The sequence below is a fragment of the Mugil cephalus genome, chromosome 19, assembly GCF_022458985.1.
Source record: "Mugil cephalus isolate CIBA_MC_2020 chromosome 19, CIBA_Mcephalus_1.1, whole genome shotgun sequence".
NCBI lineage: Eukaryota > Metazoa > Chordata > Actinopteri > Mugiliformes > Mugilidae > Mugil > Mugil cephalus.
This window is the reverse complement of record NC_061788.1, coordinates 21,991,664-22,010,366: the sequence shown is the minus strand read 5'-3', so window position 1 is coordinate 22,010,366 and position 18,703 is coordinate 21,991,664. Positions and strand designations below refer to the sequence as shown.

General features: G+C 40.4%; 1 protein-coding gene across 2 annotated transcripts in view; it reads right to left on the bottom strand.

Moving 5' to 3' along the window:
* Positions 1–588: 588 nt before the first annotated feature.
* LOC124996239 (pre-B-cell leukemia transcription factor 3-like) overlaps positions 589–18,703 on the bottom strand; it is a 39,941-nt gene continuing 21,826 nt past the window's right edge. Inside the window, exons 3-10 of one of the 2 annotated variants that reach the window (XM_047569050.1) lie at positions 15,833–16,074; positions 15,043–15,233; positions 14,528–14,663; positions 11,925–11,954; positions 7,878–8,043; positions 6,999–7,076; positions 4,154–4,237; positions 589–2,756 (exon numbers count right to left, since the gene is read on the bottom strand). In XM_047569050.1, the coding sequence (XP_047425006.1) occupies positions 4,194–4,237; positions 6,999–7,076; positions 7,878–8,043; positions 11,925–11,954; positions 14,528–14,663; positions 15,043–15,233; positions 15,833–16,074 (887 nt within the window). In that variant the 3' untranslated portion in view covers positions 589–2,756; positions 4,154–4,193. The remainder of the gene's footprint in view (positions 2,757–4,153; positions 4,238–6,998; positions 7,077–7,877; positions 8,044–11,924; positions 11,955–14,527; positions 14,664–15,042; positions 15,234–15,832; positions 16,075–18,703) is intronic. The other variant, XM_047569051.1, reaches the window with a different exon arrangement.

Sequence of the window (18,703 nt, the reverse complement as noted above, 5' to 3'; positions counted from 1 at the left end):
TAGGTTGACTGAATTTGCATAATCCTTCTCTCTGTGTGGACAGAGAGCTATGCAAACAGACACCAGCTGTAAATGGGCTTTCAGGCAATTCCTCGCCTAGCGAGTTATCGGCGAGGCAGCTGTCTGACCAGCTGAGGCTGGACATCTCGCCTCGTTTTCTGTCTTTCTGCTGCCTTTTCATCCCACAAGCAAAAAAGAAAAAAAACATACATGCAGGTAAATTTGTGGGAATATATAAGGACAGATGAGCATCACTGGAAGAAGAATGAGTCAAGTTTAGAAATTGTTTCATCATAGCAGTCGTGACTTGCTTACTGTAAAGTGCAGATTTAGTATTTCCACTGAAGTGAAGTAGACATAGTATATAAAGTGAAATGAAGAGAGGTTTGTTTAGACCTGAGGAGTCACATGCAATCGTTTGAAAGTCTTTAAATAGTTCATACAAGGGACAACACTTCATGTGGATCTGAATTTAAAATTTAGAGGAGATATCTCCGTGAAACAGAAAAGAATGATGTAACTTCTTCTGTTGGATTTAACTTTCACCACTCTTACCTGTTTGAGCGACAATAAAATGTAGTCAGCACATTCAAGCAAAGGTTTATTTTCTTTTTGAAAATGCATACTGGCTAACACAGTGGAGGCTGTCTGGTTATAATATTCTCCATATGATACATTAGACAGATATAGATAGATATGAAGACAACATAGTTACATAAACACAGAAATATTTACCTAAAAAAGTAAAAATGTATTACATGAAGAAAACTTTTCTGTAGTCAAGCTCAGTCTCAATATATGAGTGAATACTTATTTTTGTCATATTAAAGAGGTACAAAAGTAAGCAACGTTGCAAATACTCCGCAGTATTTAATTAATGATGGCAAGTCACGGAAACGAAACACAACAGGAACATAAAACCAGCCACTTTCATCCATATAAAAACATGTATGAAAGTCAGTAATTGCTATGTCTCTGTGCCTCTGTCATGTCCATTGTTCCCACTGTTAAATGATACTTTTTTACTTTTTATTGTATTGGCTCAGTAGGTAGCCTGGGTTGTCCATGAACCAGAGGGTTAGTGGTTCAATCCCCACTGCAGTAATTGGCACTGGTTGAGTGTCAACTAATGGGTAGATATAGTGTTGTGCCAGTGAAGCGCTTTGAGTACCAGTAAGCAGAAAAAAAAACTATGTAAATACAAGTCCTTGAACGTGCGTTCAACTGAAATTCTATGTTTGTAGAATTAGTCTGGTTCATAAATAATACATCATAAAAGAGAATCATTACAAAGCTCTACGAACACAGCAAAATCACATGTTCCCAGTTCAGGTTATTATTGAAACAAAGCAAATATTTATAGAATATTTATGTTCTATACTAGAACAATCTCCTAAAATGACCAACATGTAGGTTTTAGGGGCGGAAATAGAACCTACTTGTACATCTTCCTTCACGTTAAAAGGGACTAGTTGAGGTGGTTCAGGCATTCAGAGGGCTGAAGGTTTACCAGGTGTGGCTAGCCAGGGGGAAACCCTGGGGAAGGCCCAGAATTCACTGGAGGGATTCAATATGTGGTGGGTAAACGCCCAGGGATCCCCAGATGGTACTGCTGATTAGAGGGATGTTTTTCCTAATTTCCAAATTTGTAAGACTGTTGTAACAATAGAGGATTCAATAGAATTCCTGTGTTATCCCATATTTCTTCAAAAGCATTACAATCATCAGTCAACATTTCTCAGGAAAAGACCAAGGCAGAATACATTTGATTCCTAAAGAGCAATTTGGAAGCTCAATATGGGTGGCACTGGCCGTCACCTTTCTAGTACCTGACTCTTCCTAACCTCCAGCTAATTCAAACATGGACAAGAAGGCAGAGATTTAATGGAGTTATACCAGCAAATAATCTGTGGCTACCCACCTGTCACATAAAGCAGCCTCTTCAGAGAGGTCTGCTATGAAAAAAAACAGCCCTCAAACAGTTGACGTGAATGAAAATAGAGACCAAAACTGCTAATTGTACAAGCTGGAAAATGTTTATTTCTACATTGGGCCTGGGCATTTTCACATGGAGGATTGGGATTGGGGATTTGGAGCCGCCTCAAGTGTCCATTAGACAAACTGCAGTTTTTGGCACTTGCCATTTTTCCACTCCTAAATCATAAAGTGATTAACGGAGAGGACACACTTGGATTACTATTGATCTGGCCTTTCCTCGGAGAGAACTGAAAAAAGAGCAAGGATTTTTTCCTTGACACTTCAGGGTTTCAGGATCTAGGTTCTGTTAAGCATCCTGAAGACACTTTGAATGGTTACTGGCACGGTTACTGGACTGACATAGTTTCTTTACCTGTTTAACTTTAACTTTCTTTAACTGCTGACTGCATTAAACAAAGAGCTGCATATAAAATGAAGTGAGAAAAAAGACAGGGGTCACACAACTGGCTTCAGATTGAGGCTCACTTCTCACCTCAGTCATTCATCCTACGTTGCAGAACAGTTTTTAGTCATCTCTGTGGTCGGTTGTTTCAGGAGTCCTCTGATCCATCTAGAGAGCACAAGTCCAACTGGTTCATGCCATTGTAACGGAGCAGGTTCAGCTGGATTCTGGAGGACTTTAAGAAGGACTGTGAAGAGTTGTGCTGTGGTTGGGGGTGGGAACTTCAGTTTGAGGTATCAGAATGTATCCTGTGCAGTTCCTCATTAGGGGAGGCCATCGGACAAGGTCTTGGAACATCATGTCAATCCTCATATACCTGGCAATGAGAGACAGACAGAGAATTGGAGCTGAAGGGTGGGGTATTGCAGTTGGCGTGCAGAACTCATACGGGTGTTAACACTGTCAAAGGGAAAAAAAGGAGTTTATGTTCTTCACCAACCAAGAAAATTAGGTCCTTTACCTCCTAAATGTTCCAATATATTTACTAGCTCATTTCTATGTCCTTGAACCAGTGGGTTAACTGTCCGATCTTCGGTACATATAACGAAGTGTCCTTGGAGAACCTGTCAAAGTATTCTTTGTTTTGTTAGCTGGCTGTTTCAGGATTATTTAGGTTGCAGTGTGATATAACCAGTGTTGGGTAGTAGTGGATTACATGTAGCAGCATTATGTACTATGAGTAACTGTAGTCCGTTACAGTTCCAATTTAAACAGATTGTAATTAAAATAGAGTTAAACTGTTGAAATCTGTGGATTACATGATGGTACTTTTATGTTTAATGTGTTTATTTCTTTCCCTAAATAAAGTAACTATGTACATCTCCCAGAAGATAATGGAATCCCAGCAGGAGCTGGAGTCACACAACAGAGCCAGCTCTTCACGTTAAAGAAAAAGGATGCGGAATGCAAAACAACTACACAGCTTCAGTAAAAAGACTCACTCATATGGTAAAAATAAAAAAATTAAAAATACATAAATAAATAAAATAAATAATAAGCATTTACCACTTCCTGTGCAGCAACAGTAGTCTTGGTCATCTAAATATGCCTACTCAAGTTTGTCAGATTTGTCCTTATATGTTGTAATACTGCTCTTAAGTTACTCTTCTCCTCGTGCCTGTCTACTGCAGTAGCTTTACCAATGTCTGCTCATCTTATTGGGCATCTTTCTTGCTATGTCTAAGCAATGACCTAAATTATAAGTCGCAAGTGCAAACAGCCAGACACGAAAGCCATGCAACGAACTTGAAGCTGCTAGAGGCTGGCATATTGTCTCTCCTATGCGGAGTAGGACAGGGTTCGCACTTAAACTACAGTGACACCGTCTTGTCTGCCTGTCTCAAACAATATGAATTTGTTCTTTCTTAATGCTGTATTACAGTGTAGGGTAGCGTGTGGGGTTTATTTATAGGCTGATAACCAATAAAGCTGCGAAAAAAAGAGCAGTGCTTGCCAGAGTGTAGGAGCAGTGCGTCTTTGCCTTATTTCTTTCTTCTTTTTTTTTTGCATCAGCATCTGCAACAATATTAGCAGCTGAAAATTTTCATTTGCCTGTATGTATTCACTTCCCCTGTGTAGCCACAGTGACGACAGGGCACACGGTTCATTATAAACCACTCACAGTTCCTATCAGTATAAGCTATTATCATCATCACCATTACCATTATCACGCTTGTCATCTTTGCAGTAAAGAAATTTGTTATGGTTACTTACTTAGAGGCTGTGTGCACTGTGCAGAGGATCTCAGAGGCCATCACTGTATGCTGTCTGACTCATAGTACGGTGTGTGGTATCCACCTGGTGAAAGGATTGTTGGAAAGTGAGGACAGATCTCATAAATGCACTTTTAAAATGGTGTTATCAAAACCAAGGAAGAGAGTCAAGCATTTACAGTGGCAGCAGTATGGTTGCATACAAACACACAAGAGGAATACTTAGATACACTGCATAAACATTGAAAGATCACTTTCTTAGACCATTTGCACAATATAGGAAAGATCATTGTTGAAATTGACAGGTCATGTTGTGGTTCCATGGTGTTCAAGAACATGTACCCCGTGTAAAATAATAATCTTGGATAAAAGTGCTGTTAAGTGTGTGACTCCGTTACTGTGTTGCTCACTGGAGCCATTGAAAAAAACAAATACTGAAAACACCCTACATGTGTGAATGACATAAGACAGAGAAAAACTAAATAACAAAAGTTCATTCTAAAAATTGCACTCATATGTCACAAAAGAATGGAGCCAAATCCATTACCAAAAGAATAAATTGTACAGAGAAAAAAGGAAAGACCTGGCATCATGTTTGGGACAATAAAAACATCTCAGGAACACTTAATGTCTAAGACATGAAGTTCAAATTTAGAAGGCTCATCAGTGTGAACCTGGCCTGTTACTGGCTTTACTGAGACGTCCTATCTGGGGCTGCACTATGGCTTCAACTATAGCCCCCCCTTGTAAGAGGTCCCATTTATACTGTGCATGCTCATGAACATTTCCCTGGGTTAGGGAGGTTAAAAGAACCATGGGAACCTGGAGAGGAAAAGATGTAAGCAGCTGATAAGGACAGCCGTTTTCGGAAGGGAAATGCATGCACCCCATGAATTGCAGAAAAAACTATTAGTTACTACTAGAAAAAAATTGCATGAAAACTACGTTTTTCCTATTGGTATGCAACACTAATGGTTAAAAGCTGAACAACAGAGTCTGGTGCTATTCAATATATTTCTTTTTATCATCAACTTCCATGTAAGTAATAAGTACACATTCAGAGCAGCCTAAAAGCTGTCTGAAATACACAGACTCCTCAGATGATTCAGTGGACTGGCATTTCTCCAGCACACTAAAACTCACTCTGTATAAACAATTGTGCAGTGTTTTTAAATCTGATAAAAGCTTTGATGCATGAATCTTTTCTTCCGACTGGACTTCCAAGGTTGTGCTTCATGTAACTAAAGCAATGTGTTATTCCGACACAAGTTTGTGAGGCAGTCTCCTCTCTGGATGTTGTTACAGAGTTCAGTTCAAAAAAGGACACAAATGCAGGACACAGAGAGAACAAGGCATGATGAAAAACAAAAGGTCAGTTTAACAGAAGTTACTCACAGGAGAAACAAAAGACTCTCAAAAGATGAGCCGGCTGAGATGGCGACCAGAAGCAGCCAGGGGACAGGTAGGTAAACAGGCACACATCTGTTTTTGTGCCTTGTATTCTTGTGGACTTGAAGTACTGTTTCAAATTCAAAGTATGCATCTGACCAAGTGTGTTCTTGCCATACCCATTTGATCAAGGCTTCGGACTTGTTTTCCACACTACCAAGAGCGTACAGTAAGTCTTAATTTTGTACACTTGGGATTGATAAATGCTCTTTATCCTTGACCATTCACAACTCTTTCTCTCTCTTCCTGCTTCTGTAGTCAGTGGATCACTGGAGTTCCCATCTTTACAATTCAATCACATCAGCTTCTTCTCTGCTTCTGTCAAGTGTCATTTTAGTTCAAAACTGCTATGACCCTTCTCTATACCATACACCTCTGGTCTTCACATCCAGGGAGTCCACTCCTCATCTCTTGCAGCATTTCACCATTCTCTTCTCAAAACCTCCATCGATGTCTAGACCTGGGGATGTACTAAGCATGGCTTTACTCTTTCCCCCTTCCTCATGTATAAACCCAGTTTCTTCATTATGGCTCTATTACAGATATACAACCTACTAAGACACCTTGAAGGATAATCAAAGTTTTAAACTACCACACTTCCTATTAATGTGGCTTTTCAACTGTTAATGTTGCACTTTCCAACATTGTAAAGACCTAAGGAAAAGCATAATGGGTAGCTATAGGTAGCTCCCTGCAGCTTTACAAAAAACAAATTGAAATAATGTTGATCTCTGCATGATAGTTTATTTATGTCTATTAAGTAGTGGATAAGCTTTCTGTTTAATGTGTATTGGATGCTGGAGGGCCTTAGTAAACTATATGTCCAACACATCAAGTAACCTTTTACTTGATTTCATTACAGCCAGTGATTGTAAGGAGAGGAAACACCATCACTAGGATGGCAATGTTTATCAAGGCTGCAATTTCATTAGTTGTAGTTCATACTCTCCTCAATAGAGATTTCCAAACTCTGGCAACAACAGGTGCTTATGTTTTCGTCCACAGTGAGCGGCAGAGCAGTGAGCGCAGGAGCTGTATCCATTTACAGAGATACATTGTCTTTCTGGGTCGTTATTTCTGCTTCGGTTTGATCTAGTTTCTCATCTGTGGAGTCCAGTAATGACAAAGACTACAGCCACCATCAAACTGAAATGACTACCCACAACGGTCCATGGGCTAATCCACCATTACCTTTAATGCAACTCTCCTTTTTCCTGAATGTCTACAACAAATGATAGAGATGCAAGAATGCTCCACAAAGTTATAAAAGCCACATTCAAGGGAAGATTGAAATAAACCAGATCTGGTATCTGGTAAGCTTAAAAAATCACCATAGTTGAGGAGCAGTGAAGGAAGTTACATGATTGGAACATGATGTGTCAGCAAAGAAACAGTACCTGTGAACATGGTGGTTAACAGGGAGTTTTTGCTGTCTCCAGCATCCAGCTGGAAATCTTCGTCTTTCATTTGAAAACCTGCAGAAAAAGACAGATAAATGTCTGTATTCAAAACAGCGATGTCACATTGGTGAATATAATTTCATCAGAGCACAGCATCTATGTTTGAGAAGGTTTCTAATAATTTTATTACTTCATGTGAGGTGTGGGAATATTCACTGCATAAGTGTTCCTCAGGGTTCTGTGCTAGGACCAACACTTTTCACATTTTAGATTATCCAGAGCAGAATTTAAAATCCTCCTCTTTACATACAAGGCTCTTAAAGGCCTAGCTCTATTCTATCACATAGCCCTAATTGTAGATCCATCCCAGTACATAAGCTCTGGACTAAAACCCAAGCTCACTTGTTGTCCCTAGAGTTTCAAAATGTAGAATGTGAGGCTATCAGGTTCCTCTCATGTGGAACCAGCTTCCGGCTTGGATTCTGGAGACAGACACCTTCTCTACTCTTAAGGTCAGGCTTAAGACTTTCCTTTTTGATAAAGTTTATACTTTCAATGGTGGCTCAGTTGACACTGAATCATCCCTTAGTTATGTTGCAGTATACATAGGTTACTGAGGGACGAGCATGTGCTGAGCATATGTCCTCTGCTCTGTTCTCTCGTGCCCTTATCCTCTAATTTCTTATCTAATGTCTTCTCTACTACCACTCCTGCAATTGTGTGCTACTACTGTACAGAATGCTAATAGCTGTGTGCAGTCCTCTCCATCTCCCTTCCCTTCCCCTTGCATTTACACATTTCAAGGCCAAACAAATGCAGTTAGTTTCATCCCTGATTTCATGTTATTTTCTTTACGATGTTTTTTAAAACTCTTGCCTGAGTTGGGGGTGGCAGGAGAGGTGTCTTGACCATTGTGAACAGCAGCAGCTACGGCCTGCGTTGCTGTCACTGCTGTTTTTGCTGCGTAAAGATTGGCCTCCTCCTGAAACTTGCCAATATTCTTCTTATACCGGATCCTCTTGTTCCCAAACCAGTTAGAAACCTGGTGTAGAAGAAACAAAGAAAAGAGGGGATGCTTTTGATTCACATCTGCCATTTCACCATAATTCCAGCTGTTTTGTCTTACATTTACTTTGCCTGCCATATAAAACACGTCACGCTGACATGTTGAACTTGGTTTAAACTTGTATGTGTGCAAAACAAAGAACAGTGTGGCTACAGAAATGATGAGTCTTCCAGGTCATACACCCAGGGCTTGTAAAGAGCAACCAAGGATAGACAATAACCACATACGACAGCTTAAAGGTCACTGGCCACTATGCATGAGTAAGTGCGTGTATGTGTTGCATGCACAAGTGCTGGTGGCCTTTATGTGTACACAGTGACATTTACCAAACAGTTCTCCCTAGAATGAAATGGCCTTCACTGTCCCTTTTAAAAAAGCATCCCTTTGTCTTGGCTTAATGACTTCTTAGCAAAGGAATAGAGACTATGTAGAACAATGCACATTATTGCATAATATAACATTTCCATTTTCATTAAGCCCTGGTCACAGGTCATACAGAAACACATTTAATTCAGAATATGCACAGTATTGGTGCTATGGGCTGCTGCTTCACAGTTTATGTACAGTTGTGCTATGCTATTTGTGTATGCCTGATTCAAATAGAAGTTCCTCCTAAAACTCTTATTATCTTCTCAAAGGTAACTCTTCAACTCTTTACCTTGAAGACAATGTAAGCCCATGTGTCTGAAAGTTGAAAGTGACCTAGTAGTGGACATTTAAAAAGGACAATGATCCTACGCACACTAGCATGGTTTTGTGTCCTGTATTTGTGTTGAGCTTCATGTTTTATTTTGCCAAGTTTCTTAGTTTCCTGTCTGTCGTGCTTCCTTGTGTTTTTGTCATGTCTGTCCAGGTCATGTGTTGTGTTTCCTGTTTCATTTTTTTAAGTTCTGGATTTCCTGTCTGTGTTCATCATGTGTTTCTTGATTATTAATTGGTTTCTCCTGGTGTCATTACCCTGATCTATTTCACCTGTGTCTTGTCATCACTGAGCTCTGCCTTCCCTTTGTGTCATTGATGTTATTATGTCCCCAAGCCATGTTCCTTGTCTCTATGCCATGCCCATGATTCTTCTGAATTTTGTATTTTCCTGCCGTACACAGCCCTTTTTGTTAATTATTAAATACTTTTTTCTTTTTAACTCCCTGCCTCATCTTTGGTCCTGCATTTGGGCCTCATCTCCTACTACCTCAACCTTCCTGACAGCATTTCCACTGGAAAAAGAAGAAACGAAGGCTTACAGACCAGCCTTGTCAAAGACCAAAAAAACAGATTTGAATTACGTGTTAAAAAACCCTTGCAAGCTGACATCAGAGACTGGTGGACAAAACAAGATCCAGGTCATGGAATATTCGAAAGGCATTGAAAAACTACTTGCTTAGGTTTAAGGTTAGGTTTAAGACTTTTCTCTTGGATAAAATGTACAGTTAGGGCTGACTAAGGTGACACTAAACCATCCATTAGTTATTCCGCTACAGGCCCAGGGTGCTGGGGAATTATGTACTGAGCACCTGTCCTCTACTCTCTTTTCACTCGTACCAAGTACCTATCTTTGAATTTCTCATCTAATGTCTTCATTATTACATCTTGTGAAATTGTGTGCCACTACTGTATAGTGTATGTAAATAGCTGTGTGTCCCTCTCCCCATCTCCATTTTCCTCCCCTCCTCTCATCTTCCATCTTCCTGTGAGTGTCTCTGGCCTGGATTTGTATGTTTCTGTGCAGTGGAACTCCATATCCGTATTCGCTCACCCACCCAAATAACTGATTTCAGGTGTTCCATTTACTTTCATGGCCACAGATGTATAAAATCAAGCACCTAGGCATGCAGACTGCTTCTACAAACATTTGTGAAAGAATGGGTCACTCTCAGGAACTCAATGAATTTCAGTGTAGTACTGTGATAGGATGCCACCTGTGCAACAAGTCCAATTGTGAAATTTCCTTGCTACTAAAATTCCATAGTCAACTGTCAGTGGTATTGTAACAAAGAAGTGATTGGGAATAAAAGTGACTCAGCCACGAAGTGGGAGGCCACGTTAAATGACAGAGTGGGGTCAACGGATGCTGAGGAGCATAGTGCACATAGGTCGCCAATTTTCTGCAGAGTCAATGGCTACAGACCTCCAAACTTCAAGTAGCCTTCCGATTAGCTCAAGAACAGTGTGTAGAGAGCTTCATGGAATGGGTTTCCATGGTCAAGCAGCTGCATCCACAGCATACATCATCAAATATAATGGAAAGCGTGGGATGTAGTGGTATAAAACACACCACCACTGGAATCTGAAGACACGTTCTCTGGAGTGATGGATCACGCGAATCTGGTTTTAATGGTTGCCAGGAGAACAGTACTTGTCTGACTGCATTGTGCCAAGTGTTAAGTTTGGTGGAGGGGGGACTGTGATGTGGGGTTGTTTTTCATAAACTGGGCTTGGCTCCTTAGTTTCACTGAAAGTAACTCTGAATGCTTTAGCATAAGGTTTTGGACAATTCCATGTTCAACTTTATGGGAAAAGTTTGGAGATATGTCATGACTGTTCACCAGTGCACAAAACAAGGTCCATTAAGACATGGATGAGGGAGTTTGTGTGTATGTGTCTGTGGCCTGCACAGAATCCTGACCTCGACCTGATAGAGCACTTTTGGGATGAATTAGAGCGAAAACTGTGAGTCAGGCCTTCTCATCCAACATCAGTGTCTGACCTCACAAATGTGCTTCTGGAAAAATTACCAAAAATTCCCAGAAACACACTCCTAAACCTTGTCTTCGTACAAGAGTTGAAGCTGTAAAGGGTTCAAGTTCATATGCATGTAAAGGCAGGTGAGCAAACACTTTTGGCAATATAATGTAGATCCTATTCTATCTCTACCCAGCCGACCTCAAGGAGAGGGGTTCTTCCAGATGAGCTGGGATCTGCTCAAGGTTTCTTCCTGTTAAAGGGGAGATTTTCCTTGACACCATTGCCTCTGGATTTTATAAAGTGTCATGAGACCATTTGTATTTTTACTGAGGCAAAATAAACAAAATTGATGGAGTTTATTTATTTTATTTATGGAGCCCCTGGGAGTCTACAGTATAGACCAGACCTTTGCACAACTTAGGTCTCCTTAAGAATCATAATATATCCACTACTGATTTTAACTAAATCTGCTGTATATTAACACATAAAAAACTTTGCCCTCTTTAGTTATCATAGTTGATTAATAGATTTGCCAGTAAAGCCATGTTTACCATTATCAGGAAAATGCCATGTATTTTTGAATAATTGTATGAGCTTTTGAGAAAAGAAATTGTGCAAATTGCATATGCAAACCATTGTTTACAGTGAAACATGAACAAGTGTAGAAAAACAGGAAAGTACGAGAGTAGTAAAAATGGATCAGAGGTGAGGGGAGATGTATTGTATCATACTGGGACCTGACAGTTGTTACATCTCACTCCACTGGAGAAACCATACAGTCGCACTTCATAATTTGCGGTGCATACATCATTTCTTAATATGGTTCTGTCCTCCTTTTCACCTCTAAGGATAAAGACCAGCATTATGCTCCAAAACCACAAGAACTCTGAAGCTTCAGAGTCATTTTATCATTATTATTCAATCCAGCTGATACATTTGCCCAGTCAAAAGTTTAAATCAGAGCATAGTGGTTACCATTGTTTCAAATCAGAATTACTCAAATGAGCATGGTTAGATTACACAAACCACATCTAGTCCAATTTCAGTACAGCAATAAGATTATTAAAATTACTTTTGTTGTTGGTTCAGTTGTTATATAGTCATAAAACTGTAGCTTGTACATGAAACTGTGGACATGATAATAAACAGCAGATGAGGAGAGAATTGTGACATACCTGTGACACTGTGATGGTGCTTCCCCCACCCTGAGGGCAAAAAAGAATGGCTTTTTTACAGTACTGGACTCTTCAAATCTATCATTTGATACCCCAGACCCAACACAACAGATATAGTACTGTAATACTGAAGGAATTGCGCTATCCCTGTGATTGTAAGAAATCCTTTCACATTCACTCCAACATGAGGTTTATGAGGGAGGGATGGTGGCTTTGGTTTAATTAAATGAGCATGTCGGCTCTGAGGTCACAGCAGACGTTTTGTGAATTGTATCATGACCTTTACCTTAACCTAGTGTTTGTTACAGTGTAAATTCTACTGATAGTGTATTTTGGCCAAAAACAAAACAGAGGAGATCCCACTGCCTTGTCAAGTGCAAAAGGAACAAAATGTTCTAATTATGTGAACAGAACACATAATCGATTGCAACGTATTTGCCCTTGAAAGCAGAATTTGGCACCCACTGGCTAGATAACAAGAGGTGAAAGTGAATGGTTGTTGGAAGTGGCTAAACTATACTTAAATGTATTTGAGGATTCAGTCTTTACCATGAAATTTTTCAGAAAGTGTTGGGAGAAAGCCCTTACTGGACAATAGTGTGGTAATACTATGAAAAGAGTTTGATGGCTTACACAAAATAGTTGCTGTTGGGAATATACAGTGGGGGAAATAAGTATTTGATCCCCTGCTGAATTTGTAAGTTTGCCCACTTCCATAGAAATGATCAGACTCTGGTTTTTATGGTTGTTTACTGGTTATGGGTATAGACAGAATATCAGTCGAAAATGCATAAAAAACACACAATCTAAAAGTTATAAATTGTTATGTATTTTATTAAGGGAAATAAGTATTTGATCCCCAAGCACAACACAAGTCAGTACTTTGTAGAGAAACCTTTGTTGGCAAGCACAGCGATGAGACGTTTCTTGTAGTTGGTCACCAGGTTTGCACACAGCGCAGGAGGGATTTTGGCCCATTCATCTTTACAGACAGTCTCTAAATCCTTCAAGTTTCTTGGCTGCCTCTTGGAAACTCGGAGCTTCAGCTCCCTCCACAGGTTTTCGATCGGGTTAAGGTCTGGAGACTGACTAGGCCACTCCATGACCTTAATATGCTTCTTCTTGAGCCACTCCTTTGTTGTTCTGGCAGTATGTTTTGGGTCATTGTCATGTTGGAAAACCCACCCACGAGGCATCTTCAGTGTTCTTGCTGAGGAAAGAAGGTTTTTGTCCAAGATGTTACAGTACATGGCTGCATTCATTGGCCCCATAATGCGGTGAAGTTGCCCTGTACCCTTTGCTGAAAAACAGCCCCAAAACATGATGTTTCCACCTCCATGCTTAACCGTGGGTATGGTGTTCTTTGGGTCATACTCACGTTTTTTCATCCTCCAAACACGGCGGGTCGAGTTAATGCCAAATAGCTCAACTTTGGTTTCGTCAGACCACAGCACTTTCTCCCAAGCCTTCTCTGAGTCATTTAGATGTTCACTGGCAAACTTAAGGCGGGCCTGTACATGTGCCTTCTTGAGCAGGGGGACCTTGCGGGCACTGCAAAAGTTCAATCCATAACGGCGCAGTGTGTTGCCAACTGTTTTCTTGGTGACGGAGGTCCCAACTGCTTCCAGATCATTAACAAGCTCCTGCCGTGTTGTTTTAGGCTGCTCCCTCACCTTTCTCATCATCATCCTCACTCCATGAGGCGAGATTTTGCTGGAGCTCCAGACCGAGGACAGTTGATGGTCCTTTTATGGGTCTTCCACTTGCGAATAATGGCACCAATAGTTGTCACCTTCTCACCAAGCCTTTTGCTGATGGTTTTGTAACCTATACCAGCCTTGTGCAGGTCTACAATCTTGTCCCTGACATCTTTTGACAGCTCTTTGGTCTTGCCCATGGTGCTGTAGAAGTTGGAATGTAAGAAACTGATTCTTAGAGCAGGTGTGCTTTATATACATGACGAGTTAAGATCAGGAGTATAGGTAATTAGTTGACTGAGCACAGCTGTGTGCCACATGCGCACCAGCCAATCTGTAGGAGCCTGAATTCTAAGTGAATTGTTGGGGATCAAATACTTATTTCCCTTAATAAAATACATAACAATTTATAACTTTTAGATTGTGTGTTTTTTTATGCATTTTCGACTGATATTCTGTCTATACCCATAACCAGTAAACAACCATAAAAACTAGAGTCTGATCATTTCTATGGAAGTGGGCAAACTTACAAATTCAGCAGGGGATCAAATACTTATTTCCCCCACTGTATCTTCTATAGTCAACATCAGTTCAGTCACACAAGCCACTTTGCCCATCTGCTCTTCTTGCCTTTGAGGGGCTTGCTAATTAAAGCCTCATCTGAAATAGTGTCTAATAAAATACTTAGACAATGTAATCATATGGTTGTCACAAGGCATAAATATAAATCCTTATTTATTTTAAGCTAGATGTTACACAAATTCTGGTACTGATTCAATCAGTCTCAAATTGTGTGTGATCATAAGACACCTCAATAATGACATGTTGGTATATATAAAAAATGTGTAGAGCCTGAAAGAATGATACTAACTGCATCTTATGAGAGGGAATTTTATTTTTACTTACCTGGGAAACAGTGATACTGCACTTTTTGGCGAGCTCCTCTTTGGCTTCCTCACTGGGGTAAGGGTTGCTTAGGTGTGAATAAAAATATTCATTCAGGACTTCCGTGGCCTGTTTGCTAAAGTTCCGTCTTTTCCGCCTAAGAGAAAAAATAAATAAATAAATAAGATGCCAGTTGTGAGGAAATCAGGCGCTAAGTTGGACCAGTGTAAAGGTACAACTTATAGGGTTATTAAAACTGCCAAAAAGCTACATAAATTTATGAATAAAATACGAATTACAGACAGTCTTAACCTGTGTTGATATCTAAGCTCTAACCAGTTTCAGAAAATGGTATTTGAACAATATGGAAAGGTTCATTTTGTCTTCATTCACTGAGACCAATCTATTACCCAGCTCCTGCCAATGAAGCAACTAGACTATTAAAAGGGTATGAGTGAAGATTTCTTTGACAATCAGGCCAGAGATGTTTGCTGTGGAACAAAGTACTAATCTGATCTCCAGTCTCCTCCACTCACCGGGCATCCAGGAACCTGGAGCGCAGGATCATAACAGCCTCACAGGTGCTCTGCTTGAGCTGCATTTGGATGGAGCTGAACTTGCGATGAATGATGTTCACCTTGCGTTCAATCTCTTTTGGGGAGATGGGTCGTGTCCGTGACTGTTCTCTCAGTAGGTTCATTACATGTGTAGTGAACTCAGTGCAAGCCTGGTGAGTTATCACGAAAGACACAGAAATAGAAATCAAGCCCTTCCACGACACAGTTCAACTATGCTGAAAGATGAGCTAAGTCAACGCTACTGTATCAATCAGATGTAAAGCCAATACTATTACTGCACTACAAGACTATTCTTTGATGGGAAAAATGAGCTGGTTACACCATGTACATAATAACATGTGTTGTCAAGGACCTCTAGACAGATTTGTGGGGCTTAGACATAGTAAAATAAATTGTATTATCAAGCTACATCGAACTGCTGCATGGATCAAAATGGTCCAAGTACAGACACCTGTGGAACTTCTGTCTGTCTGGAGTGTTGCTGTGTAGAGTTTGGTAGAGACAGACAGAAGTGACCATTTTTGCACTCATTATTTGGGTATGAATTGAAATCACCCAATAGTAATGGATTGATTACTATTTTTGTAGCTAATTTATTTCATGTTATGTAGAGCTATCTCATTTAAAGGCTCAGACTGTGCTAATTTATCTGTAATGCAAGCATCCAAATTGGACGACAATATCTCCCGAAATATATATTTTTCGTAAGACTCCATTGTTAGCGGCAGCTAAAGAAACAGTGACTCACCTGTTCATATTTCTCCAGTTCTGTGTGGTATATTTGTCTGATCTGCGTCAGCTTGGCCCTGTAGTCAGTGTGTTCGATGGAGTTATCAGTCATACCACCGACAGCAGCAGCTGCTGCTGCGGCCACTGCTGCTGCACCCCCCTTCTCTGGTCCGGCCACCCCCTCTGCCAGCAGCATGTTGTCCAGTCTCATCAGCTGGGCGTCTGCAGGCTCTTCCTCCTGCGCACCACTGATACTCAGACCTGACACACACACACAGAGAAAAAGACACAGCTCACTGCATTAAGTATTCCAACAGACAACATTCAAGTGGAATCAAAGAGTAGATTCTAACTGCAAAAGTCAATGAGACTTTGTTATCAGCTGGATCTTTTAGAGAATATAAGTACATATTGTCAATACACCTGTAAAAACATCTGCAAGACTATGAGATGTAAGACACAGCAGAAAACAAGGTCAGACTCCAGTAGTGCATCGCTTACAATACTTACAATGGTTCGAATGAGTAAAACACAAAACAATATTGCACTTGATTAAAAATCAAAATGACTTTCTGTAAAATGAATACACTTTACTATTTAGTTTTTCAGTGAAGCTTTGTGCTGTTTTATTTTCTTATCTTCATATACTTAAACATAATACTAAACTTAAACAGGTATAGGGAAGAAAAAAAACAACCAGTCCATGTATGGACAAGAATACTGAGAAGCGAGATGGTCTGTCCATTTGGGAGTGAGGTAGTGGGAGAATACCTGGAAACAGCAGCAGGCGTGGATGGTGACATTATTAAAGATGACAAAAATGTGCAACTTTTGCTATCTTAAAATATCTAATATCTAATATCTCGAGACACACAAAGAAATGTTTAGTTTGAGTCACTAGCTCTGACCATGCTATTTTTTATAAGGAACACTTTGCATGTGTGTTGAGAGAGAACAGTATCTGGTGTGTATGACACTGTGTATGACAGAGATATAGAGGATGTGTGAGTAGCACTATTTGAAATATCTCATTACTCTGGGTTTCACTGGCCCCTGCGCTGACTGTATCAAGAGAAATCCACTGAGCAGTTCTCTGCTGACTTTAATCCCATCAGGCTCCAAGAAAACAACATTCACACCTGATCCCACATCCTGCTCACCACCTCCTCTAAAGAGGCAGCTGGAACACGGCAGGCCATTTTTACAAATGACATTTCACTTCACAAGCTCTGGGCATGAGGTGCAGTATGGTTTTCCAACAACCATTTAGACAATTTTCTGTGATACTTTTACAGTACAAATAGAAATGCTTTTTCCAGCAGAAAATCGATTCAAAAACACACACACGCACAAGCTGTTCGTTGTTGTGAAGCAAACTTTTTTGTATTCTTTTTATTGATGGTAATTTGACAACCCTGACAATGAACTCAAATATGTTCTACAGAGTCCTAGGAAACCCAGAGACACAAATCAGTGATTCATAGACAACACAAAGACAAACCCCTCAGGTTCAACCGTTGACAGTAGCTAACAAAAACCAAACATACTGTGCTGGCCATCTACTTCTACCAAGTCATCCTGCTGTGATGATCCAGCCAGACTCAGATTTTCACATCAGGTATAATAAATGTAACAAGGAGGTCTAATGTGTAGGTCCGGCATCTGTCTGTCAAGTTCACTCCTCCTGTTATCAGTTTGAGGTGCTTCACAGGAGAGACTGTGTCATCAGGCCCTGTCCACCACACAATGTTCAGTGCAAGGTAGGTCATGCCACATGCTGCCATGCGGTATAATGTACATGTGAAACTTTACAGATCTGACATGTTCCACTAAGAAAGAAGATGGCCTTGGACCTACCGTGTTTTCCGCACTATAAGGCGCACCTAAAAACCTCCAATTTTCTCAAAAGCTGACAGTGTGCTTTATAATCCGGTGCGCCTTATATATGGACCAATATTGAAACACAACAGGTCTCGCAACTACGTTAAGCAGCCACCGACTTCATTTTCCCCCGTAGAAGAAGAAGCGCGCGGTGCATGCTGGGATATATGACTGCGCAAGGCGTGCCGTTTCATTTCCATTTGTTTTTTATGTAAAGGCTCCAAAATGGCTCCTATTAAGAGACACGCTTACGACGCAGAGTTTAAACTCAAGGCGACCAGTCACGCAGTAGAACACGGGAATAGAGCAGCAGCGAGAGAATTTAACATTAACGAATCAATGGTGCGGAAGTGGAGGAAGCAACAAGATGACTTGCGCCAAGTAAAGAAGACTAAACAGAGTTTCCGAGGGAACAAAGCGAGATGGGCACAGTCATTCATCTCTTCACCGCGATGATGCCAAAGAGCTTTTTCTCCTGCGATAAATAACACCGCTCCGCTGCCCTTCCTCTCGTAACCGATAAACTACCGTATTTCCGCACTATAAGGCGCACCTAAAAACCTCCCAATTTTCTCAAAAGCTGACAGTGCATCTTATAATGCGGTGCGCCTTATATATGAACAAAGTTTTAAAATAGGCCATTCATTGAAGGTGCGCCTTATAGTGCGGAAAATACGGTACTCACCAACCTGCTCACCTTACTCTGAATCTGACCTGCATAAACAAGAGGTTTGTGCCAATGGAACTATCATTTTGACAGACAACATTTTGACAACTGGTTTGAAAGGTTTGATGAACAGCAGTTCTCTGTCCCGGCCTTTTAAAATATTGGGTCCTGGTAGCTATTGACCAAATAAGAAATAAATAAATCAGAACCAGAATTAATAAACCAAATGATTGAATACAATTACATTGTGTGTGATTGTGTCATTAACCAATGTTAATGACCAGCTATGTTTAATGAGCTAGTTAAATTACACAATTCCTCAACTTGTGGTTTTCTTACCAG